Below are 22,785 nucleotides of genomic sequence, written 5' to 3'. Positions count from 1 at the left end.
ATACAAAAAAGTGTAAACACTTACATAAGGTAAAAGGATGGTATCACTGCTAACACCACACAAACTAATGAGAAACTGCAGTGTTATCCTAAGGTTGTTACTCCATTTTTCATTGTTGGCCAAAGCATTCCAGACGTTTTCCATCTCTGGTCCAGGAATTTCATCTCCATACTGCAAAGGATCATAGGCATATATTTCTTGAAATACACAGACCAAAACAAACAGTAAAATACTGTAACGAGTTACAAAATATTATTTTCAAAAGCTGCCTAATAGATTTCAAGGTGTAAATTCTAGCAACTAAATGTTTGTTTCTACATGTCCGTACCTAAGTGCTTCAGCCTTCACAGAACTGAACTTTTCGTCGCTTCTGTCCTGAGTAAATCCTAGACAATGAAGCACTAGACAGCCCTGTGCTTCGACATTGGAAAGGAGCAGTTTTTGCTCTTTTTGCAAGACACAGTTATAGTAATGACTCCCTTTTGTCCAGTCATTGAAATGGTGAGTGTGTGCACCCAATATGTGGAGTCTAGCATTGAAGCTGTTCTGTTTGCCATGTAAAATCTTTGGCTTCCACTTCAAGAAGATTGTTTTAACCCCTGCACAGACTGACATTCGGATAGGAGAGGAGGGCAATCTCTTGGTCATGCTGTTCTACAGAAAATTATTAGCAAAGACTGTTCCAGTGCAAAATTTCAGGTTTCAAAGGAAGAAACCTAATTACCTTTTGCATATGAAACACAAGTTTGAATATTTCAGAAATTGTTTTACAGGTTTGCTTTTTTGTTTGTTTTGCTTTTTTACCTTGGCTGTCATATACATGAGATTATTAAGAACCAGTGAGGTGGCCTCAGGAGAGCCCCAGCCATTGCCTTTTAGTCCACTTGTGACTGTTATTTCCCCATCCTTGTCCTTCAGTTCATCTTCTGGAGTGGTGGGGCTTGAACCAGGCAGGAGCAGTCTGTTGTCTACAAGTTCAATATTATGAAGCCACGGTAGCAGATAGGTAAGCATGATCTGTCTTCCATTCGGATGTGTTGTTGGAAATCGTTGGCTTACCTCTAAAATAGTAAAATTTGAAAACAACAACATGTTAGTTTATGAAAGCAACCTTGAATACACTGTTTAAATCAGATTCCTGATGTGTGTTAGGACACCTGATGGTTTTTGCCTTGCAAACCACAAGCATACAAAAGCATATACTTGAGCTTCTTAAAGAGAAACATTAATGTTCAGTGTCAGCAAGCAATTGCTCAGGTCTTCCTTCTAAAATAACTAACATAGTCTCGGCTTTGAAACAGAAAGTCACCCCTTGTTACTGTGCCATATTATGCAATAAGTGAAACGGATGTCAGTAGAGAGGAAAAAGGGTAACTCAGTTACAAGCTGTTATTCTAGAATTTCAAGAGCTTTTTGAGAATTCCAATAAACATACAAAAATGATCTGCAGAATTACAAGTTCCCCACCAGCCTCCCTGTTTCTAAGCTATAGTGTAAATCTTAAGGTGCTCATTATACTGAGTTTACAAAAACACCTCGTGTATGTCAGGAGTTCTATTTCCTGTGGGGTGGCCTATAAAATTCACAGTCGTCTGCCAGTCCAGGAGTGCTGGATTACAGCATTTTACATAGTTTATATAAAAAGAACTGGCACTGTAAGGGAAAAGGATTTGGAAAATAAATTTGGATAAGAAATACAGTGACAAGACTCCTGTCAAGATGAATGAACCACATTAGCTCTCTTTAGCAGAATTATTCTGTAAAATCAGTAGAGTTAACATCTACTTTCTTTCCTCACTGCCTGGTTTTTAAAAATCTTCAAGACATACAGTGTTCCCTATCCTTAGAATTCTAGATGTATAGAAAGGGGATCTGATGTGGACTGTCTATTTGAGTTCTAATGACGTAGCCACTACAGAAACATGAATAGATGGTAACAGTACTAATGAACAACATTTGTTTTAAGATAAATGAGCCATCAGAATTTCCCTGCACCAGTTATTTATAACTCATGGTATCTTGAGCATCAAGAAATGGATGATGTATAGTTCCTTTACCCTTCCTCCAGCTCCTACAGACTGAGTAAAAACAACAGAAAGGGGTTTTAAGAGCCAGTAAGAATTCCCATGACTACTGAATCTGCATTCTGTTATTTTAAAACTAGAGCAACACATTAGACAGATTAAAACAGACAGAAAGGTCTCAAAACATAATTGTTCCCAGAAATGGCCGCAGAGTGGGCATATTCTGAATGGTGCTCCTGCAGGTCTGGTCTGATTCTTTGACATTTTTATCAGTAAGCCTGACAAAATATACTTCTCATAAAATTAAAATGATACTAAAGAGCTACAGATGTGGAAAGTAACAGAAGGTAGAGATCACTCCTTCTGAGTGATTTGAATCATTGGTAAAACTGGACACATGCAATCAATCTTTTCAAAGTTAAAGTCACGTTTATATAGAATGAAGAATTCTATCCTCAGAAGTATCATCTACATAAATGTCTGTATAAGAAGAACCACCATGTTTAACATGAGAACCCATTATAGTAGAGTTTCCCAATGTCATGTTTTCAGGGCCCTTGTAATTTCAAAGCTACCTAAGATGACACAAGTGGCACAGAATCCACAAACAGGGTTTTTAAACAGCTATTCTGTACTTTGTATAAGTACCTCTATGAAGTATATATTACATTCCTAAATCTGATTTGACCTGAACCAAAAATAAAACCAGGTCAAGCTAAATTTATGATCAGAATTGTTGTCCACAGGTGGAAATGTCTCATCAGTCTACCATTTGTACAGAAATGTAAAGTAGGTAATTACTCAAATAGATATAGGTACCTGAAAAAAGTGGAAGGGTGAGTTCAGGATACATCCTTGCTAGTTCACATGAAAGAAGGGCAAGTGAGACACTGTAAAGAGGTGGCAATGGACCATGTGTGCCATATAAGATACTGCCTGGTCTTTGCTCAGCTACCTTTTTTGAATAAACAAAAAGCTTTGATTCAAGGATCTACAAAAGACAAAAAAAATAATGCAATGAGATAGCAAAAATTCAGTATTTCAGGAAACGTCATCATTTCAAGTTTAGATACCAGAAAATGCTCTATGTGCTTTAGAGTATACTCTCCAAATTTGAAAGACACCATAACTAGTATTTTTCCATTCATTGTTGTATAAATATCCCCGTAATTATTTATAGCCAAGACAAAACTGTTTATTTTCAAAACAAAACTAAAAACCAAAACAGTACTTTATAAGAAGTTCACAAAAAAACCCTCAAAGATAGGAGGACAAAAATATAGCTGATACGTGCCTGCATTAGTTGCATGGAAATTTCATAAATCTCTCTGTTGGTGTCAGATGCCTTGAACAACACCAAGTTTAAAAGTGTCACTATATCAAAAGGGTAGTTCCTAGAAGAACAAACAGTACATTTTTGTGACTTTTGGTGAGGAATGCAGATAATATTCACTCTGATTTATTCTGTAATACAGTCTAAAGAAAACGTCATCTTTCTTTTCTCTGTTCTACCACCAGAATATGGGAAAGGGAGCTCTTATAAATACATGCTGCTTGATCAAAGGACCATCTGGTGCACAGGAAGAAAGAAGGGATTATTTGTAATTACCTCAGACTAATGCTTAGGAATGCACTGAGTTACCCACAGTGAGAAACGCAGTACCTGTGTCTATAACTGACAATTCATTTTAATTTATAACATAAACTGTTTATAGAACAGGCCAACACCCATGAGAGAAGATGGGCAGCATGAAAATCTCCAAGGATAAAGTACTTCTTAATCCAAGCTGCAATCACAACCGCACCTTTGGAGAAAATAGAGTATCTATCTCTGAAATGAACATTTCCAGATGTCAGCCAGTTCTATAAAAATTGTTTTCAAAGAGTAAACACAAATAACTGCTTCAAAAAGACCACCATCTATAAAGTCAACATTAATTCTAACGGTAAATATACTGAAGTGTTAACTTAACAAGACTACTGCTAGATTCAATTCCCATGTCACAACATTTGGATTTTCACTAAATAAGTTTCTGCTGTCTCATGATGACTTGTAAATCCACATGATTCAATTATGAACCATCAATTTCTCATCCCACATGTGAGCTACTGTGCTCCTGGATGGCTGCAGAATACCTATTTGGACATCTTAGTGTTAAAAATATAGTAAATACATGCATGGCATGAGACATTCTTGGTAATTCCAAATACTAGCTACAATCCATCCTCTACACCTGTCTCTTTGTTCCTTCACTAAGTTTAAAAAATAATAATAAAACAGAAATTAAGGGAAGTAGCTTCTTTGTAGAAAGATGGACATCAGCAATGAGATACATGAACGCTTATTTTAAAAGCAGCTTAAGCAGTGGCCTCTATACATGTTGACAGGCAATAGAGGAAAAAGCATTAACAGCTTTCCAAAATTAATAAAAATATTCATGAATTTATTATTTTAATTAAAGTATTAATTAATAACAATTAAAACATTTTGTCTTTTATATAGCAAATAAAAACCAGTGCCAAATATATTGAAACTAGATTTATGATCTGTGTTCAAATTAAAGTGTTGTGGTTATTTTGTATCTTCCTGAGCAAAAGAGCATAAAAATGCCTCAGATTTCAAATATAACTATAGTAAGAGCATCTTCTACCAAGAAGATCACTTTAAGAATCATGGAAATAAGTGATACAGTCCCCAATAATTGTTTGAGAGGATATAACATGAGTGAGACAAACAATTCTTTATAACACAAGCTGAACCTCCAGTTTTCTTTACATTTGAAAATGCACATGAATAGATTAATTAATACCTGCTTCCACACACGGTGGCAATGGCTTTGAAACACCCAGAAGCAAGCTGGTATGATCCAGTGTAACATCGATCTATAGCCCAGTTGAAGAGATTGATTTGATCAGGATTCAGTTCTAGCAACAAGACCACAACTTCACAGCCAAGCTGATGAACCTGAACATATGATTGGTGAGATCAGATTTGTTCATGCTCTACTATTCTTAAAGTGACATAGGTAGAACAAGGGGAAAACGGGGTATTCAAAAAAGTAAAAAGAAATCAGAAAATTCGTCATAATTTATTCTAGGGATAACAAAGTTGAAATGTGACTCAGTTTTCAATACTCCTCACTTGAAAGAAAGTTGTATAGACAAAGACTACATAAAAGAAATAAAATTTCAGATTTCCAAAATTGAGCACAGAAAAAAAGCAGAATCTTTCTTTGGAAAATCTAAGACACATTATAGGCATTCTTGGGCACCTTGCATTTGTATTGGTTAGATGATTTATTAAATGTTTATTTCCGACTTCATGTGAGTTCCATAAAGTGACACATTTCATGTGTGTCCTTCTTTTGGTCAACACAGAAGTAAAGCAGCAAAGAAAAATACCTTTTGCAAGCCTGAGGGTATGAAAACTTGCATATTTAATCCAACTACATCAAGCAATCTAACAACTCTCCCTAAAGCCCTTGTATCACTTGATCCTGGTACCACTACTGCTACAAACACATCACAACTAAGGCTTAGTCTGTGCCTTTGTTATCCTTTGGTAGAGGATAGTTGTGGAAGATCAAACATTATTTCCTATTAATATTCAGTCACCCAGTGTAAGCAACTACTTGTGAAGACTGTAAATGGTATTTAATGTTAATGGACCATGTAGGATACTTCTCACCTAAATCTGAACTAGCTCTATAGGCAGTGCAGTTTATTTACAGCCCTTGACCACAGTGATTAATCATGAATTATCGTGATTAGCTTAGGGGAAACATATTTCACCTATTATATCCAAATTTTGTATTTCAAGGGATAATTTTTGTCCCCAGTTACTTTATGAGTGGTATATACTAATGATTGATTAGACATGGCAATATAATATTTGTTGATTATAATGAAAAAATGTCAGGAGGAAAAGTTTATCTTTTGCTTTCTCTTATTCTGTGTGTTTCCTTCCCATATCCATAAGAATTTCAACTATATGTATTACTTACACATACCTTCAGAGCTCCATCCCTATCAACATGCCAAAATCCTATCTAATTTCTGAAAGATTTTCTCTGTAGCTATTCTTCTAATTTGTCCAACCTTTTTTTTCCTAATCAATTATTATTTCCACAGCATGTATCGTCCAGCTGCTCCACAGGCCCTTAGTCTTTGCTGTTTGCATTTTTTTAGCAATTACAGCTACCTGTGCTGGAATGAGGCTATTAGGGAGAACAGCAAGTCAAAGTGCAAGACACCACAAAGATCATTGTTCTCTCTCTCCACTTGATGTAGATCACCAATCTACCCCTCCTTAATCAAACAAGTAGTCCAATCAGCTGTAAATAAAGAAGTATGACCGGATAATTAAAAAGTCAAAACCCATCTTCACAGAAATGGAAGAGGCAATTACAAGAATAATCTATTGCATGTTCTTTAAAAAGAAAAGGAGATTCTTTCCTCTCCTGAATAATTTATCCTCTTGACTTCTTTGGAAGATCTACCCACTAATTTTCACTCAGATTAGTTTCACTAGTATCTATGTTACCAAGCAGGAAGGGATTTTCATTATCATTCCACAGAAACCTGAAGCGGGTGGGTGGAAGTACTCCAAATAGAAATACAAATATTTTTGAGCTTGTGCCAGTTTTAACCTTTCTTTATCAGCAGATGAAAAGCCTAACCTTCTGCTGCAAGCAACACTAAGCCATAAGGAATTTTTTTTAGCTTATTATTTACCTACATTACATTTTCAGGAATAAGAATTCTTTTACTGTTTAAATGCTTTTAAATTAGTTACACTTTTATATTAGAACCTTGCAAAAAGCTAGTGTTCCCTGCTCGAAATAGAACATATACAGTCATAGTTCTTGTAGTCACAAAGTCTTTACTCACTCAATACAGACATTAAAATTATTCATCAGTGTTGCATTCTCGTGAGTACTTACACGTAAATCTTGACAAGCCAGAATGTTATCAAGCCACTTGTAAAGATACCCATCAGGAGAAAGACCAACATTATCAAATACAGGTCCACAGCAGAGCACAGCTGACATGGCCTAAAAGCACGAGGAATTTTAGTTACACAAAAAAGTAACATGAACAAACCTTTCAGAATGATTTGAACCCAGATCCAGGCTAACGTGACTGCCACTTGTTTTTATTTTTGAGGGAACTATGGTGAAAATGGCAAGAGCTGATATTGCTAGAATTCAATAATTATGTTGCTATAGATGTTAGTAGCTTCAAGATAATGCTCAATTTTAGCATTTTGGAAGGAATACCATAGCCCATCTTCCCCGTTCTTCAAGGTGCACGCTGTCATTTTATCCACTCCTCACAAATCAAGCTACAAAACCAATTAAAATACATAGATGCTTCAATAGTATCTTTCTGTAAAAAATAAAATTGTTTTACACCAAGTGATGCAGCTTATATATAACAACTTACAAGCTATTATTTTCCCAGCTTACTTATGTAGGGGAGTTGCAACTGGTTTTTGCAGCAAAAGTATATTATTATAACTATTGAGCATGTCTCCAGGCAAGTGTGGGAGACAGTTCTGAGATGTGCATGTGATACTGAATTGGTACTATATTTAATTTCACAGCCTAATACCCTCTCACTGAATCTGATAACCTGTTAATGAACAGATAAATAACATTTTCAAATGCATTTTGGTTTTCGAAATGATTAGGCTTGAAAAATATATAAGTCTGCATCACGTATGCTAGTTCAAATTTCTGTGAAATAAAATAAACCCCACAGTTACTTGCATTTGGACTGGAAAATCGCTATTACTGATTTTGATAGCGGAACTTTAATACCTTTAATGCACAATACTGATATCTTGTAATCTGATGATTTCTGTCACTGTAACGGTCCAGCGGTGTGAACATAATACTGAAAGGTCCTGCCCACTGGCTGAATAAGATGAACAGGTGATGCCTCAAGCTCTGCTGAGGGAAGAGAAATCTCCTGTGGTGAACTAAGTGAACAGAAATAGAAATAGTTGGCATTTGCTAACGTTAGATACACATTAATTTGGCAGAAATAATACCATGAATTTCAGATTTCTGCAAATAGAGTTTTTCTTAAATGTTCAATATATACTTACTCCAAAGTATCTAAGCTCCTTTCAAAAATCTAACGTGGTGAAAAAGATGCACCTTATTTCTAAGAACCTTCAGTTCCGAATTAATGTGTATTTAAACAAACAGGTACATCTGACTTTAGAAACAGCATGCAAGAAACTAATTACAGAATCAGGTTTTTCACTGCCTCCTGCATTCCTTTAGTGTTAAATATTACTTGTCTTTTCCAATCCTTTAAATGCAATAACATAGGTCTTCTTCTAATACGATAAAGCATAAGGATAAGAAATAAAAGAAACTTGGTGCCTGTTTGCTCATGACAAAGTTGTGATATATTTTCTGAACATCTAAATTACCTCAGCAAATAAAAATCTCTATGAATTCTTAACCGTGTGGGGAAAAAAAAAAAAATCGTTTAAACAATATTTTTAATTCCCCAGAGCAAAACATGATGGCAGAGGCGGTGCAATGTTTATTAAAGAGACTGACAAACCACTCCTGGCCAACAAAATCTAAGTAGACAATAGTAATGCAAATCAATATGAACAGTGGTTAAATATGACAGATGTTGACACAATAAACATTTGTTGCCAGAAGTTAAATGCTATGGCTTTGTTAGTTATTGACATATTTTAAAGCTGTCTTGTTAGCAGAAAATACCTCTCTTCAGAGAATTACATACAGAATTATTGAAATGCAGCAGTCATTCTTGCTTTCTCTCAAAATGTACAACATGGCTGCTTCATGGTGGAAAATTCATACAACATGCAGTCCTTCGTCATGTGCCTTATAGAATGGGAGCGTAAATGCAAAGAGGAAGACCTTTGCAAATACTCCTGGCAGAGTAACTACTAAATAAATTCTGTACTGTTAATGAGCATAATTCAGAAAAGAAATAAAGAATTGCAGCATTTTGTTTGTTAACAGCAGCTAAGAACTTGACACCACTTGGTTCAAAGGGAATTTCTACTTTCTTAAATGAGAATAGCAGGGATGTCATTTTTTTCTTATCTTATTCAAGTAATACACATTTTTTTATGTAACTTACAGCTGAGAGCAACTACTTTGACAAAATTTGCACACTAGGAATTTATGTGAAAACATTTGTTCATCATTTATTCCCTTACTGTACTCTCTTGAATTTCATCCTAAATGTTGCTACCAATGCTATCATGTCCTGCCATAAGTGATCTGGAGAGAGCAGATTTACATAGATGGAGTAAGCTCTAGATTTTATCTTCCACTAATTACAAGGAATTTAAAACATACTTTTTTTTTTTTTCCTTAATGGAATTTCATTACATTTCTGAAGTGATCTTGCGATATATAAAAAGCATGAAATCAATTGGAGAAATCCTTGCTATACAACTGGTGTCAGGTAACATGGGATACAGTCTCAACACCTCAGGCAAGTTTTCACTACATTTAATATTGTACATTTTCTGCACCTATATATATTTTTCAAGGCGTGTATGAGTTTATGTAAAATCTGGCAACAAAGTCAAAGGGAAGCAAGTAAGGCCTAACGTCAAAGAAAACTGGTGCCCCAAGAGGCCACAGACAATTTTTTTGCTGGGCTTTTAAATAGATGATCGTTGTATATGAGTACTACAAGCTTCAACAAGCTTTACTTTTTTTTTTTTTAATAGACTTTTGAACACATTTTTGTCCACATTTCCTTTTACATTCGCTACATTACAATTCACAAGCAGTGAAAAAAGTACAGGAAAAAAAACCACATCTTTTTCTCTACATCTATTAAATGTAATTTCATAGTACATAGAGATAATTTAATATCATACCTGGGACACACTGAATCAAGTTGGCAATCATTGCACTGAAATGTGCTCTCATATCCTTAAGGATTTCGACTTCTTTATCATTTTCAGCCTCCAGAAGCATGCGAGTCAGATCAACATACTCCAAGAACAAGGCTCCAAGGGCTAACGTATCTCTTTCTAAGGCTCCATTTGTACTAGCACAAAGGAAAGTCGGACATTAATACAGAGTAACAGTGTAGTTATACTACAGCTTTCTGAAGAAGTGCATAAAAATCTCTGCATATCTCATAGTTTATACACTTCTTCAAAGAACATACCAACATAAACTCAGTGTTTCAAACACCAAAACTGATTTCACTTAAAGATCAATATTTATGATGAGTGATAGTCCTACCTGTCACTTATAACACCAGCATCAGCAAGTAGTTCAAAAATTCGCAATAACTGCAGTCTTAGTAGGTCTCGGCGCTCTCGACGTTTCTTGTTCTTGGAATTTAAAAAAACAACCATTTTTAATATGCATAGGTGCATACATTAAAAACTAGTAACTTCAGAAATGTCAGCACGGCAGCAAGATTTAAGAATTCCAGTTCAAGAATTTTCTTCACAAAGGAACTTGACTGTTTTTGGATACTTCATCAAAACAGTGTACTTATACACAACACAGAATGATCAGATTTTTGTCTTTGCAACTATTGAACAAAATGTTAACAGATACCTCAGTCTTTGTTGAAAATGTGGAAATGAAATAATGAAATACAGGATAAAAAATTAATATACAGGGTTCCTGTGCCAAAAAACATGCTATCTTCAGGTCAGAGGGATATTCATGTTAGCTTAACACCACCTAGTTCGGGTGCTGGAAGCATTGTGCAGTGCAGAACAGATACCCAGACCCCTGGAAAATATTTCAGTGATTAGCCCTTCTTGAACCTGGCAATGCTGTGGCTACGTGATCACCCATATTCAAGTTAGCTCCTGGCAGACACCACTCTGCTGCACTCCTGGATGTGTTGACTGCAGTGGTTGTACACACAGTTAACACACACGTCCCAAAGAAAAAGACTGCACTGCTGTTAACTGGTTCATTATCTCATTATCTTCTAGAAAGCTGTGCTTTCTGTCTTTATTGTTGCCTTGAAAGATGTGAATGCAAAAAGGCCTGTTCTTCGCTGAAGGGATAAACTGACTTGTTTCTTTGTTTGCTGCATCTCCACTAAGCAAAAAATACGAGAAGGTCAAAAAGCTGCTATTGCACTCAAAGAAATTTGCTGCCAGAACAAGAAAAGCTTAGACAAAGCTCAAATTTTCTTCTCCAGAACATAACAATGGCAATACTGAGTCAGATCAAAGGCTTACATCACCCAGTACTCTGGCTCTGTCAATGTCCAGCAGCAGATACGTTGGAAAAGAAAATTATACTTTCCCTGGTGTTCTGATCCAGAACTGGCATTCTGCAGCATTCTAGCCAAAGGTTATATTCAAATCATTATGCCATTTTATTTGTCCTATTTAGACCCCTGTTTTTTTTTTTTTCCTCTATACCTTAGAGATCCCAGGAAGCACATGTAGAGAGAAAAAGCAGTTTTATTGTAAGACAGTACTTAAGAGGCTGAGCTGCCTCCTGCAGCAGTGCCAGAAGCGATCTGGCCAGCTCTGTGCCAGTGCCCACATGGCAGATCTTGTGTAATGTCCATTTTAGTTTGCCCCTGCAGTTCTTGGCCATGCTAGTAACTCTCTTTCTAGTCATAGCATATGTCAGTTCAAGGATGTTATTTCTGATGTGCTGGATAACTGCATGTTGACAGGGAGGCCTGGCACATTCTCTACAGCTATATGACCCATGCAGTCACTCCTGGGTTTATTGGTGGCACAGCCTGCAGGAAGGTGTCCCAGTTCTACATAGCAGGAGCAATACAGGAATTAACACTGCAGTCTCTTGTTCCTCTACTGAAATTTCCATGTGCTGAATTTGCTCTTAGAGTACACTGTAAACCTCTGCATTCTCGTGATTCCTTTCCTGAGGGCAGACTGGATATGTTTGTCTCCAGAAAAGGCCTTTCAAGTCTGTCTTCAATGGCACACAGGCAGAAATACAGAGGAAAGTGGATGCACTAAGGTGTAATTAATCCACTTCTGCCCAGTATCAAAACAAGTGACTTTCAAATCAATGACCTCCTAGGGATGGAAGCACAGAAGTGAATTGAGATGTGAAGCAACACAGAGTGGAAATGGTAGTGGGCGTTTGCCAGAGACAGAATTATTAAGAATTGTCAATGTAAAACTTAACGTGAATTAAGTGCCCACTGAGTTAATTAATTTTTGCAGTGGCTTTGTCACTTGGCCCTTAGGCTGCTGCCCACAGGGAGGTGGGGGATGAGGGGAAGCACAGCAGAGCAAAAGCATCTGGGATAGTTCGGGGGACTGTGTTTGGTGGCTCGGTGCCTTCTGGGGCTTGTTCCTGGGAGTGAGCTACCTCAAGAGCCATCTCAGGTTTCTGTCAGGTTTTGGGAGCCAGCTGGAATGGTCCGAAACTGACCCAGGGAAGGAAAACTCGGCAGAACGGCAACTCGGGTTCAACACTCCAGATCTGCCCATGGCTCTCCCATTCAGCAGCACAGACATGTCCTAGTACTAAACTGCTCATTGAGGCTACAGAATCTGTCACCAAAGGGTTTTAAGAACAATTTAGACAATGTCTTTCAGGAATGACAGGAGACTAATTCATCTTCCCTTGGAGGGACCGGATGATCTGTTTGGATATTTTCCAGCACTCCTTTCTATTATAAAAAAAGGACAGTACTAAAATGAAAGTGAAAATATTGATGAATTTGCTGGTTAACCTGCTGTATTTTTAATGAACAAATAGTGTCAATTGAAACAGAAACAGATGACCCTGCCTGTTCTGCAAATAAAAAGCACATCTGAACACCGCTGCAAAATGTGTTTGAAGCCCAGCTATACTACAAATAACTTTTTCCAGATATTGAAAGTGGATTCCCACTATATCCAAGTTCCCTATTTGATTGGGAATTCTTCCTCAGAATGGATTTCTATATTGTACTTGTATATTTTGTATCACTGATAGAATTTAAATTAAACTAAGTTCTAATGGAATTATTTTATGTTCTTATACACAAGTAATAAAATTTGTGTTGCAGACAGAGCTTAACTTGCTACTTAGTACAAAAGAATACCTTCGTATTTCAAAGAGACAAAATCACTACTTCAAAATTTATTTTGATGTTTAGACAAACCAGTATATTTAATTTCCACAACAAACCTCTGGTCTTCTTTCTAGGGCTTCTTTCATAAGTGGGTGAAGTTCTTCTACTAATTCTCTAAATTAAAAAAAAAAAAAAAACAACCAACTTTGTAAACAAAATCTAATCTTCTCTGAAAAGCACCAATATTTTATTCAATACATAAAAATGTCTAAAGTGCAAATAAAAATCTGAGTATATTTAAAGTACAGCGAAAATAATGCACTTGAATAAGAGGCAAATAATTGAGAATAAGTGAGGAAATACCTGAAAACAAGTGAATTTGTTCTTCCAAATCCTAATACAAGTGATTCTGTTATTTCTATGCTTTCAAGTCTCATCAAAGGCACTAGCTGCTTTAGTAAGACTCCAACAGATGGAGTTCCAATAGCCTAAAATAAATTAAGAAATCATTAATGTTTAATTGTCAGGATTATCAATATTAAGTAAATACATTTTTTACTTAACAAAAAAACATTGTCCAAGAATCAACACATATTAAAAAAATACACTTAAATGATTTTTCTATTATGCATATTAATACACTGGCCTAACTGGATGTCTGCTACATCACAATCATCTCATTAAGGCCTACCAAACAAATACATCTGGGAAATCTCTTTGCTTTCATTCAGATTATTGTAATTTCCTTAATTTGTTATTTCTTTAAAATATTCCAGTAATTGCATTTGTGGAACTACTGCTCTTCTCAGGTTGCTACTACTTGAAACTGTATTTCATATAATATTCCTTCATGTCTGACAGTTTTACATTTATTCAGAAATCTGTCTTATTGCTTAATAATACTACAAAATTACAAATTTGAGTGGTCTACAAGGAAATAAAGGGGATGACAAATTGAAGTTAACTTCAACACATATGTCCAGAATTTCTGTATTTTCAAGATACATCACCCAGAAAGGCAAAAAAAAAGTAATATTTTGAAAATGTCATGGCTTCTGCCAAATATTTATTGACATACCATGTTGATACAGATGTTTTAATTGTTAATGATGTGCCTTAAGCAGTTTGCATATATTAAAATATTCCCCTAACTGAAATACTTTCATCAGTATAAGATTTTGGATGCAGATGCAGTTTAAAACTCTTCTAATTGAATAAATTGTTTGAAAGAGGATGCATCACCTTATTATCATAGTTCACTGTTCCATCAGGCGTGGTAGCCATGATCTCTGGTGTTGAAGCACGCAAGTGTCCTGGGCTCATAATACTGGGCTTTGCTACTCCAAAACAGAGAATAAGATAGTTTCTCCACAAAGTAACATAGTTGTCTCCACTGCTTGCAGTACTTGTTTTCTTTGCATTAACAGGAATACTAGAATTTTAAAATAAATTAAAATTATTAAAATAATTTCCCAGCCTTAATTTTAAAAGGGAATAAAACATGCCACGTAGCCACCAGCCTCTATTCTACATGACCAGATATGTGGGAAAAATCAATGACGATAGAAAATCAAAGTTTTCCACCTTACAAGTTGCAACTATTAAACTCCAAATTGAATGCTTGGGTACCACCTTATAGGACTTACAGACTGATACTGAAACACAAAACTAAAAAAAAAGGCTTGTACTAAAATCACACAACCCATTTGAATGAAAGTTAAATGCAGACTGCCACTTACTTTGGATCCACAAGAGGCATTATCAGCTGTAGCCTCGTGAAGGCGTATGGCCAAGCATAGCTGAGAGCTGTAGGACAATGTTTTGGTAAATTCTCCTGCCTAAGAAAACTGAAGAGGCAGAGAACCCAAGGGTCTTTAACTGACTGTGCAAATATCCACACATGGGAAGGACTTTTCACATCATAATGACTATTTACTAGGACGGCATTCCACTCCACAAGCCACTGCAAATCCACACTGTGTGTTAATGGGATCGTTGTCTATGGAGAGAAAAGACAAAAAAATCACAGTGACACTCATTTATTCCCTGCCATGTTCCTCCTCAGTACCTGCCTTTTTTTTTCAAACTCCATGGCCAACTTCTGTTGGATTTTTTAGACCAACACTTTAATGTTTGCCGTCACATTGCCCTTTCCCTCAGGAGGAGCTTTTTACAAATGCTGCTAAGAGCTATCTTATTATTTTCCCTTTTGGTTCTTCCTTAAAGCTCCTATTTACTGTGATAGGCACAATAACTTGCCCTTAAATGCTACAAAAACTATGGATTATTCTAACCAATATAATCTCATTTTTACTTTCTATTCTTGCTGCCATCACCCATCCACTGTCTCTTGTAAGAGGCTGCAGTCTGGAATGGCTACCGACTGTCCATATGTTCATTGTCTGAACAGCCGGACAGAGCCTTAGCCCATGATTAAGACTCCCACATGCTATGACAATATGGTAAATATCAATGCTATTAATATTTATTCTTCAGAATTCATCAGGGCATTTGAAAATGTAAGTAGGGAATTAAAAGGCTGAAGCAGGCACGTAAGCAGTTTTAATCCACCTTAAATACTGCTGCCTCAGTGGCAAGTAGGGTTCTCATCATATCAACAAACTATTTCTCCACTGTAATTTAAATTTTGTCTCAAGAAAACAACCTTGTGGAATGAAAATTTAAAACACATGTATTTTGGCATCCTTGTTATTTGCTTATCAGACCTCAAACAAGATCAAACTGTTGCCTGCATTTCACATCCACTGTTACAAAAGTAATCACTGAATTACCACTCCCTGCTGTACTTGTCAGAAATGAGGCACACAGCCAACACATTTGCTTTGCTATATCATTAATGCATAGAATCAAAGCACAAAATCCAAACCTTCGCCTATGGAAACTGCAACATCCAAGCCCAGATGCTGTTATTTCAGCTGAATTTCCTAAATCCTGGGTTACAATCCGAATGTCTCTTGCTTGCTCAGTTTCCGATCCTGCAACTTTCCTGTTTTCAGCTGCACAATGGCCCAACTTCACCAGTTCAATGTCCCTTTCCTACCCCAGGAAAGGGCTCTCATGGCAAGAACAATTGTTGCTTTAAATTTCATCAGGCTGAAAAGTGCCCAGAACTGATAGTTTCTGCTCTCTGGACCTAGGCACTAATCTCTAAAATAGTATGCAAAACAAGCTGCCATAAGGAACAGTTCTGCTGATGCTTTTCCATTCAAAATGCTTTCTGCATCTCTGCTTCCTCTGGTGGCATGTTGGACACACTAGGCCCATGAGAGAGCAAAAGCAGAGATCCACCTCAGCTGTGAATTAATCTAGATCTTAGGCTTAGGTTTGCAGGTGGGGCCAAATCTGAGCGTGCAAGGGACCTAAAGAGAATTCCCTTCTGGAACAGATGACAGCAGCGACTGACTTCCAAGTGCCCCAAGCACTTGGTGATGCTGGAAATTACTTTCTCAATAGTTCTTTTGGATGCCGGTCACAAGTCCAGAATCTAGGTAGTTTTGATTATAAATTTTGTTATAATTTTTTTCTTATATGTAATATCTTTTACATCCATAATATGACTATTTTCACGGAACAGATTGTGTGGGACATTGTGGAGCCTTGGAGCTCTTGGGTAGATGGCTACAGTCTTGAGGCTGTGTAGTTTATTTGATTACTCGCAGCTTGATTTTTAGTTTTTCATGTCTGATATTTGTTATGTCTATGCACTACGTAAATGCTAGCAGTAACAGTAAAGTAGTACTTACTGAATCTGAAACAGCCACATGAATAAAACTTTCAAGAATAGAAGAACTCAGTTGATCCATTACATCAATCATAGGCCTGTCATCATCCTGCATGATGCAAAGAACACAAGTTAACTACTATCGTGACCAAATTATTTCCCTATTACTTTTTTTTTTTTGAGGATGAAATAGAACCACCTAAAAATGATGACATGAATCTAAAATGGTTAAAAAAATCATTGGTACCCATAGGCGCATTTTGTCATTTTCATATTAACCTCAGAACCAAGTCCAGGCTGTGGTTTGAAATGAAGTTTATTTGTGGCTACAGCTCCCTGCTTACTGAACAAAAGCATGTATCAGAAAATCCCAAATGCCTTTGGATAGTTGATATCAAAAGACTGAAAAATTAGCTTACTGTTTATTAAAGCATTCCTTTGTCATGAACACACATATTTGTATTCTTAGGCATTTGGATGGCTCACTGAGCTGTGACCACCAACACACATCATGACTGTCTAGATTTCTACATCCATAAAAAAGGTTTAGAGGTCTTTACTATACAAGGGAAATGTATGTGAATAATCTTATATTAGTCTTTATGCTGTGTATTTTTACAAAATGGTATGCTAGAGGAATGAGTTTAATTTCCAATATAAACTTATAATCCTGACAATACAAAAATGATCCATGCTGTAAAAAAAGGTTTTACAGTGTCTTTTACATTCACATCATGCCATGAGAAAATATTAAGTTGTAGTATGTTTCCCTTCTAATTCCTGTACAGGGCACATGTTATTAATGTTACATTGTTGAGTATACAGAAAGGTTTGCAGTGTTAAGGCAAATAGAAATGGTCAGCTCAGTGCATACTAAGTGCATACTAAGTGCATACCTGTTACAGCACAGCAATTATGTTAAAAGCAACTGTAATAGCAGTTTTGAGTTTTATCTTTGGAAAATTTTAACTCAAAGTTCCAGAAAAGGCAAATCATACCTCTGCCTGGCCAAGTGCCAGGAATAAAGCACGGATCTCTCTGAGGATTAAAACCGCCAGTTTACGTGTAGCGACCTGGAAACTACACAGCAGAACCAGTGCAAATCCTTCGACTGCATGTAGTACATTAGAATAGGGGCTTCTTTCAGACTGTATCCTGTGGCTGGATCCATTTGGTATCAACTGTAGAACAGTGCAAGGGGAGAAATGGAATGATAGTGTTTGAAAACCAGGTCTCCAAGGAATATTATATTTAACTAGGACATACAAAAAGCCAAAATCCAGAGGCCATATAAATGCTGAAGTAGCAGACTAACCACATTCCCTCAAACAACCAAGTTTCATTGCTTTAAGTTACCTTGTTCCACAAAACCAATATATGAGCAGAGTCCTTTGGCCAAACCCCTCCCTCTAATTTGCAATTCGACTACCTGCTTTCTTCCATCTTCACTAAAATAAAGAACAGGTAAGTCAGACTATGAAGACTTCACACTTTTTCAACTCCAGATAGCAGGTCCTTTTACGATCCTGCAGCAGGTAACACCTTATCCTTGCAGCTAGCCTCTTGAACCTGACTCCATCAGTAACGTCTAACAATATTTATCAAAAAGTATGCGAGGATTTCTCTTTTCCACATTTTTGTAATACTACTATTACCTATTAATTAAGGTCCTCTGTGATATAAAGCCAAAATCATGCTTTCCCAAAGGAAAACATTTCCAATGTGACTGCGTTAGGAGATAAGAAGGCTGAAAATCATCCCTCGTAATGAAAATATCTGTGGGACAGGGCAGATGGGAGGAGCAGGAGCAAAGCTGTTCAGTTCCCAGGAATGCTGTAACACATGGAGACAGCAGGCTGCAGAGACAATAGGGTTCTCTTATGTTTTTGAATCAACCACATGGAACGGCTGTGGGAAGGGAAGATCCACTTCACTCTTCTCAGCGTTCCCACCAGCATTATCAATCAGTTTCAGCCCTGGGAAAACATCCTTCTGCCACATCTACATACACATATTTCATGTTATGTGCTTTTGTTGATGTGCATATTTCAGTTTGACATGCATTCTCTTATGTTGCTCAACAACAGTAACATCTGCTGTATTACACAAGAACTTAGCTGTCCTCAAAAGACAGCTGAACTAATAACCTTAAAAAACCTTGCATGATGAATTCTTCTCAGGTGAGTAAATACAAAATGCATAAACCACAGTAAGACCAAGGAACATAATTTCTGCCTTCAACGAGTATAAATGTTAGGACACAGATCTCTTGATTTCATACCTCTGCAGATCTGGCTTTTGCCTGTTCAGAAGCTTTTCCTGGAGTGTGTATTACAAGCTTCCATTGTGTAAGCAACTGTAGCAGCAATTTCAGTGAAGTATCAAGAAGAGTATGATGCATATCATTCACTTCACGGAGCAGAAAATTAGTAAAACCAAAGAGTACATCCTCTCGCCAGTCAACAAAGTCAACAAGTAGACCCTGAAGAGAATTCTGTGCAATGTGTCGAAGTTCATCATCCATATGGATAGACAGCCTGTAAGTAAAAGTATATGTTAGGTAATAAACATCTAAGGAGCATTTATTGTGTTAAGGAGCACATGTTCCTCTGTAAATTGACACTGATGGAAAATTCCCAATGAAAATGATGCGTATCAGGGTTTCATTATTACTGACAACAATTAGCATCCTTAACCTGTTTTTATACTGTAATCCTTGCTACAACAGTGCCTGAACATATTAATGGATCCAAAAGAACTCTTTGTTCCACTCCTAAAAGACAGTCTATTTAAAGTACATCATTTGGTAACTTTGCTGTCTCCCTGAACCAAGTATACTGTTATACACGTATAAAATAACTTCCACTTAGTTATGATAACAAAAGGCTTACAGGTAAATACATAATTGCATAATTTATGTATTTTTTCTTTCAATATAAAACTCCAAAATCTCATGATACCATAGCTGCTTAACAGTTAAAATGAATCTTTAATCATGAAGCAAAACACAGTTATTGAGATAAAATCTTTAAAAAAAATAAAAATAAGCATTTGAATTAAAAAACTCCTTCATGTTTTAAACAACTTAGTATAAGGGAATGGGAAAAACAGTCTCAGAAATTTCCAAACTTTTAAAAACATATCACACACCCCCAAAGTCCTGAAAGATGGTGCAATTTTAGATCTCATTTTCAAATCTTATTCCCTTCTGTATTTGCATTGCGTTGAAGTTCTTTTCAACATAAAAATTCTACGTAGTTTCTTTTGACACAAAATCTATCAAACCACGTCTGTGTTGATAGCTTGGCAGAATGAAGTAAATTCAGATCACTGTGTTCTGCAATTTTTGGTTCTTTGCCTTTATGATGCGTTTTGTTTTTATTACTCATGAGACTGTAATTTTCTGTAGTGTGTTAAAACTTATTTTCAAAGCTCTTTATCTACATTTAATCTACATAGTTGAAAATGAGGCCTCATTATAAAGAAATGCAGAGAAGGCTATGAACGAAAAGCTAAACAGCCAAATGGAGTGGAACCAAATTCCATTCCGTTGGAAGTGTATGATCAGATGTGGCTCATAACGAATTTGGTTCATTATAGCGGCCTAACTGGGAGGCAGGGGACACTTCCATTAAGTCAAAGGAAAGTGATTGCCGTGAAACTTCACCCGTGGTGAAGATGACTCCAAAAATAACTGTTATGCTTTAATAACCATGTGACTTTCTACACAAATTTGGAAACACAGTATTTTGTTGTGCTAAAAAAGGACCATTTTTGTGTCCTCTCTGGAATGCCAAAACGAGAAAAATAAGCAAAACCCCTGAGACTATGATTAAGTCATCCATGAAATGACTTTCACAATGACGCAAAGTAATAACGGAAAAGAAGATACAAAAGACATACATCTCAAAGCCCAGGTCACTGTGCAATGGCATTATCAAACGAGATGAAATCCCAGTTGAGCATAAGAATCCATCTGTGTATTACCATGATATGATGGGCAGCTTGAGGAAGCAAGTACATGTTTGGTTTTTTGCACTTGTTCCAGTTAAATTTAAGACCTACTTGGGAATTTTTAATGAATGGTTCCAGTGGGCAGCAAAAGGGCAAAGGGTACAGTATACACTTGACATCTGCTTTATGGCTTATAATTTCAATACAGCTGTCCTGGAAGAAAGTCTAGCTGCTGAGTTACAGACTCCTTCTGAAAACTGCCAAAAGACACATCTGTCATGAGGATGAAAAATTCAAACCAAACTGTGAGTAGAAGAACACTTTAACCCAAATATGTTATTTTATCTTTAGTGAAAATAAAATATTTAACAGCTTTCTATCCCAACGACATGGCCCCACACAAATCCCTGGCAGAACAGCTTCTTGACTTCTTTTCAAAACCAGCGAGGAGTTGAAACATCACCTCTTCAAAGTTTTTTATCCTTGTGTTGATTTTAGTCTCTGACCCAGCAAAGACACAATATTGTAATGCAGTGTTCTCTAGAACAGCAAATACCTCATGGGACTACTTTTGCATAAATGGAAGAAGTAGTCAATCTGGACCCAAGTAAACATGGCACAGTCTAGAGAATGTAGAAGTAGCTCTGGTGCTGGGATAGTCTGAAGACTTTGAGTAGGCCAGGCATTAAGTCCTTCAACAGTTTATTACTTTCTTCTCTGAAGATATATTGTTGCAGACCGTTTTCAGTCCATGCTGTCCCAGACTAAACAGACCTAATTCTTTCAACCCACTGATCTTTCTTTCCCTTGTTTTCTGGTCAGTCTGTTCATCAACTGCAATGCCCCATCTTGGACACTGTTCACCAAATCAGGCATCGTTGATACTGAGTAAGCCAGAATAACTTTTTCAAAAATCTTTTAGACTTATTTCCACTTATACATGTAAATAAGATTTGCCTTTTCATAGGAACATCACTTTTTTGTGTGCGTTCAACACATTATTTCAACACCATGCTACACATCTCCTGAACCATGATCTGCCCATTAACTGCTTTCCAACCTATTACGCATCCACTTTTATGTAAATTTTATTTGCTTAGACTTGAGAATCTAGTTTAGAACGGTATCAATGTCTTAAAGAGTCTGTAGCATGAGTGTAGGAGGTGAGAACAGCTTCCCAGAGGTCCCTTTTTTGGGGAAAGCCTGGGCATGTAATTGCTTCTGAAGCTGCTCTAAGATGCTGTCCTCAGCTCCTCTTGATGTCTCACTTCTCACAGTCAGAGTCACATAACCCAGCACACCTACTGCTTGCATTGTCCCGGCATAGAAATTAACCAAGAAATGCTTGCAAACTGGTTGCAGCTAAAGAATCACACTGACCTTTTCTGCATGAAGTTTGATGATAGCATAAAGATAGACCAGTGGTTATATTGATAGTTGTGAGACATAAGGAGAGAAGCACCAATTTGTGAAGAAATCCACATTTGTCTCCAAACTTTCTTAAGAACAGTGATGGGTCTGACCTGGACAATGCTCTGTGATTGAAGAGCTGCGACCAGAATGGATATGTGCTTTCTACCAGCTCAGTTAAGGCCACTACTTAGGATACAAAGCTAGTTAAAATATTGAATTAAAGGAAAACATGTCCTTTTACATTTTCCTTATGCAGAATTGATGTTACTATTTTATATGGTATCTGTATAATTTGATAATGCAATGACTTAAAACAACCCACAAGTGATCGATAGCAGAGGATGGCCATGCACCACAGTATGCCTCTCTTGGCTACAATTTTGGTTTGTTTGGGTGTTTGCAGAATTGTTTTGCTGTTTTAGCAGATCACTGGGAGTTGGGTGTTCGTAGAGCAAAAAAACCTGCTGTTGCTGTAACCCTCTGATTCCCATACCTGCCATTCTTCTCAGATGTTTCACAAGCAAGAATGGAGCGGTCAAGACTGCTTTGTCACAGTTACCTGAGAGCAATATGCTGCTGTGGCTTGATTGACCACCATAATCCACCCACATAAAT

The 22,785-nt window shown here is 36.7% G+C and overlaps 1 protein-coding gene across 2 annotated transcripts in view; it reads right to left on the bottom strand.

Annotated features, from left to right (window-relative positions):
- FRY (FRY microtubule binding protein) overlaps window positions 1-22,785 on the bottom strand; it is a 186,051-nt gene that overhangs the window by 65,964 nt on the left and 97,302 nt on the right. For both annotated transcript variants that reach the window (XM_071804672.1, XM_065829999.2), the window contains 16 exons: window positions 19,085-19,340; window positions 17,802-17,984; window positions 16,826-16,912; window positions 14,801-15,060; window positions 14,304-14,493; window positions 13,425-13,549; window positions 13,178-13,235; window positions 10,289-10,380; window positions 9,916-10,088; window positions 7,847-8,007; window positions 6,968-7,078; window positions 4,835-4,989; window positions 3,319-3,418; window positions 2,844-3,015; window positions 805-1,061; window positions 25-171 (listed from right to left, as the gene is read on the bottom strand). In XM_071804672.1, the coding sequence (XP_071660773.1) occupies window positions 25-171; window positions 805-1,061; window positions 2,844-3,015; window positions 3,319-3,418; window positions 4,835-4,989; window positions 6,968-7,078; window positions 7,847-8,007; window positions 9,916-10,088; window positions 10,289-10,380; window positions 13,178-13,235; window positions 13,425-13,549; window positions 14,304-14,493; window positions 14,801-15,060; window positions 16,826-16,912; window positions 17,802-17,984; window positions 19,085-19,340 (2,527 nt within the window). The remainder of the gene's footprint in view (window positions 1-24; window positions 172-804; window positions 1,062-2,843; window positions 3,016-3,318; window positions 3,419-4,834; window positions 4,990-6,967; window positions 7,079-7,846; window positions 8,008-9,915; window positions 10,089-10,288; window positions 10,381-13,177; window positions 13,236-13,424; window positions 13,550-14,303; window positions 14,494-14,800; window positions 15,061-16,825; window positions 16,913-17,801; window positions 17,985-19,084; window positions 19,341-22,785) is intronic.

The sequence above is a fragment of the Patagioenas fasciata genome, chromosome 1, assembly GCF_037038585.1.
Source record: "Patagioenas fasciata isolate bPatFas1 chromosome 1, bPatFas1.hap1, whole genome shotgun sequence".
NCBI lineage: Eukaryota > Metazoa > Chordata > Aves > Columbiformes > Columbidae > Patagioenas > Patagioenas fasciata.
Note: the sequence above shows the minus strand (reverse complement) of the source record. Positions and strands in the feature narration are given on the sequence as shown.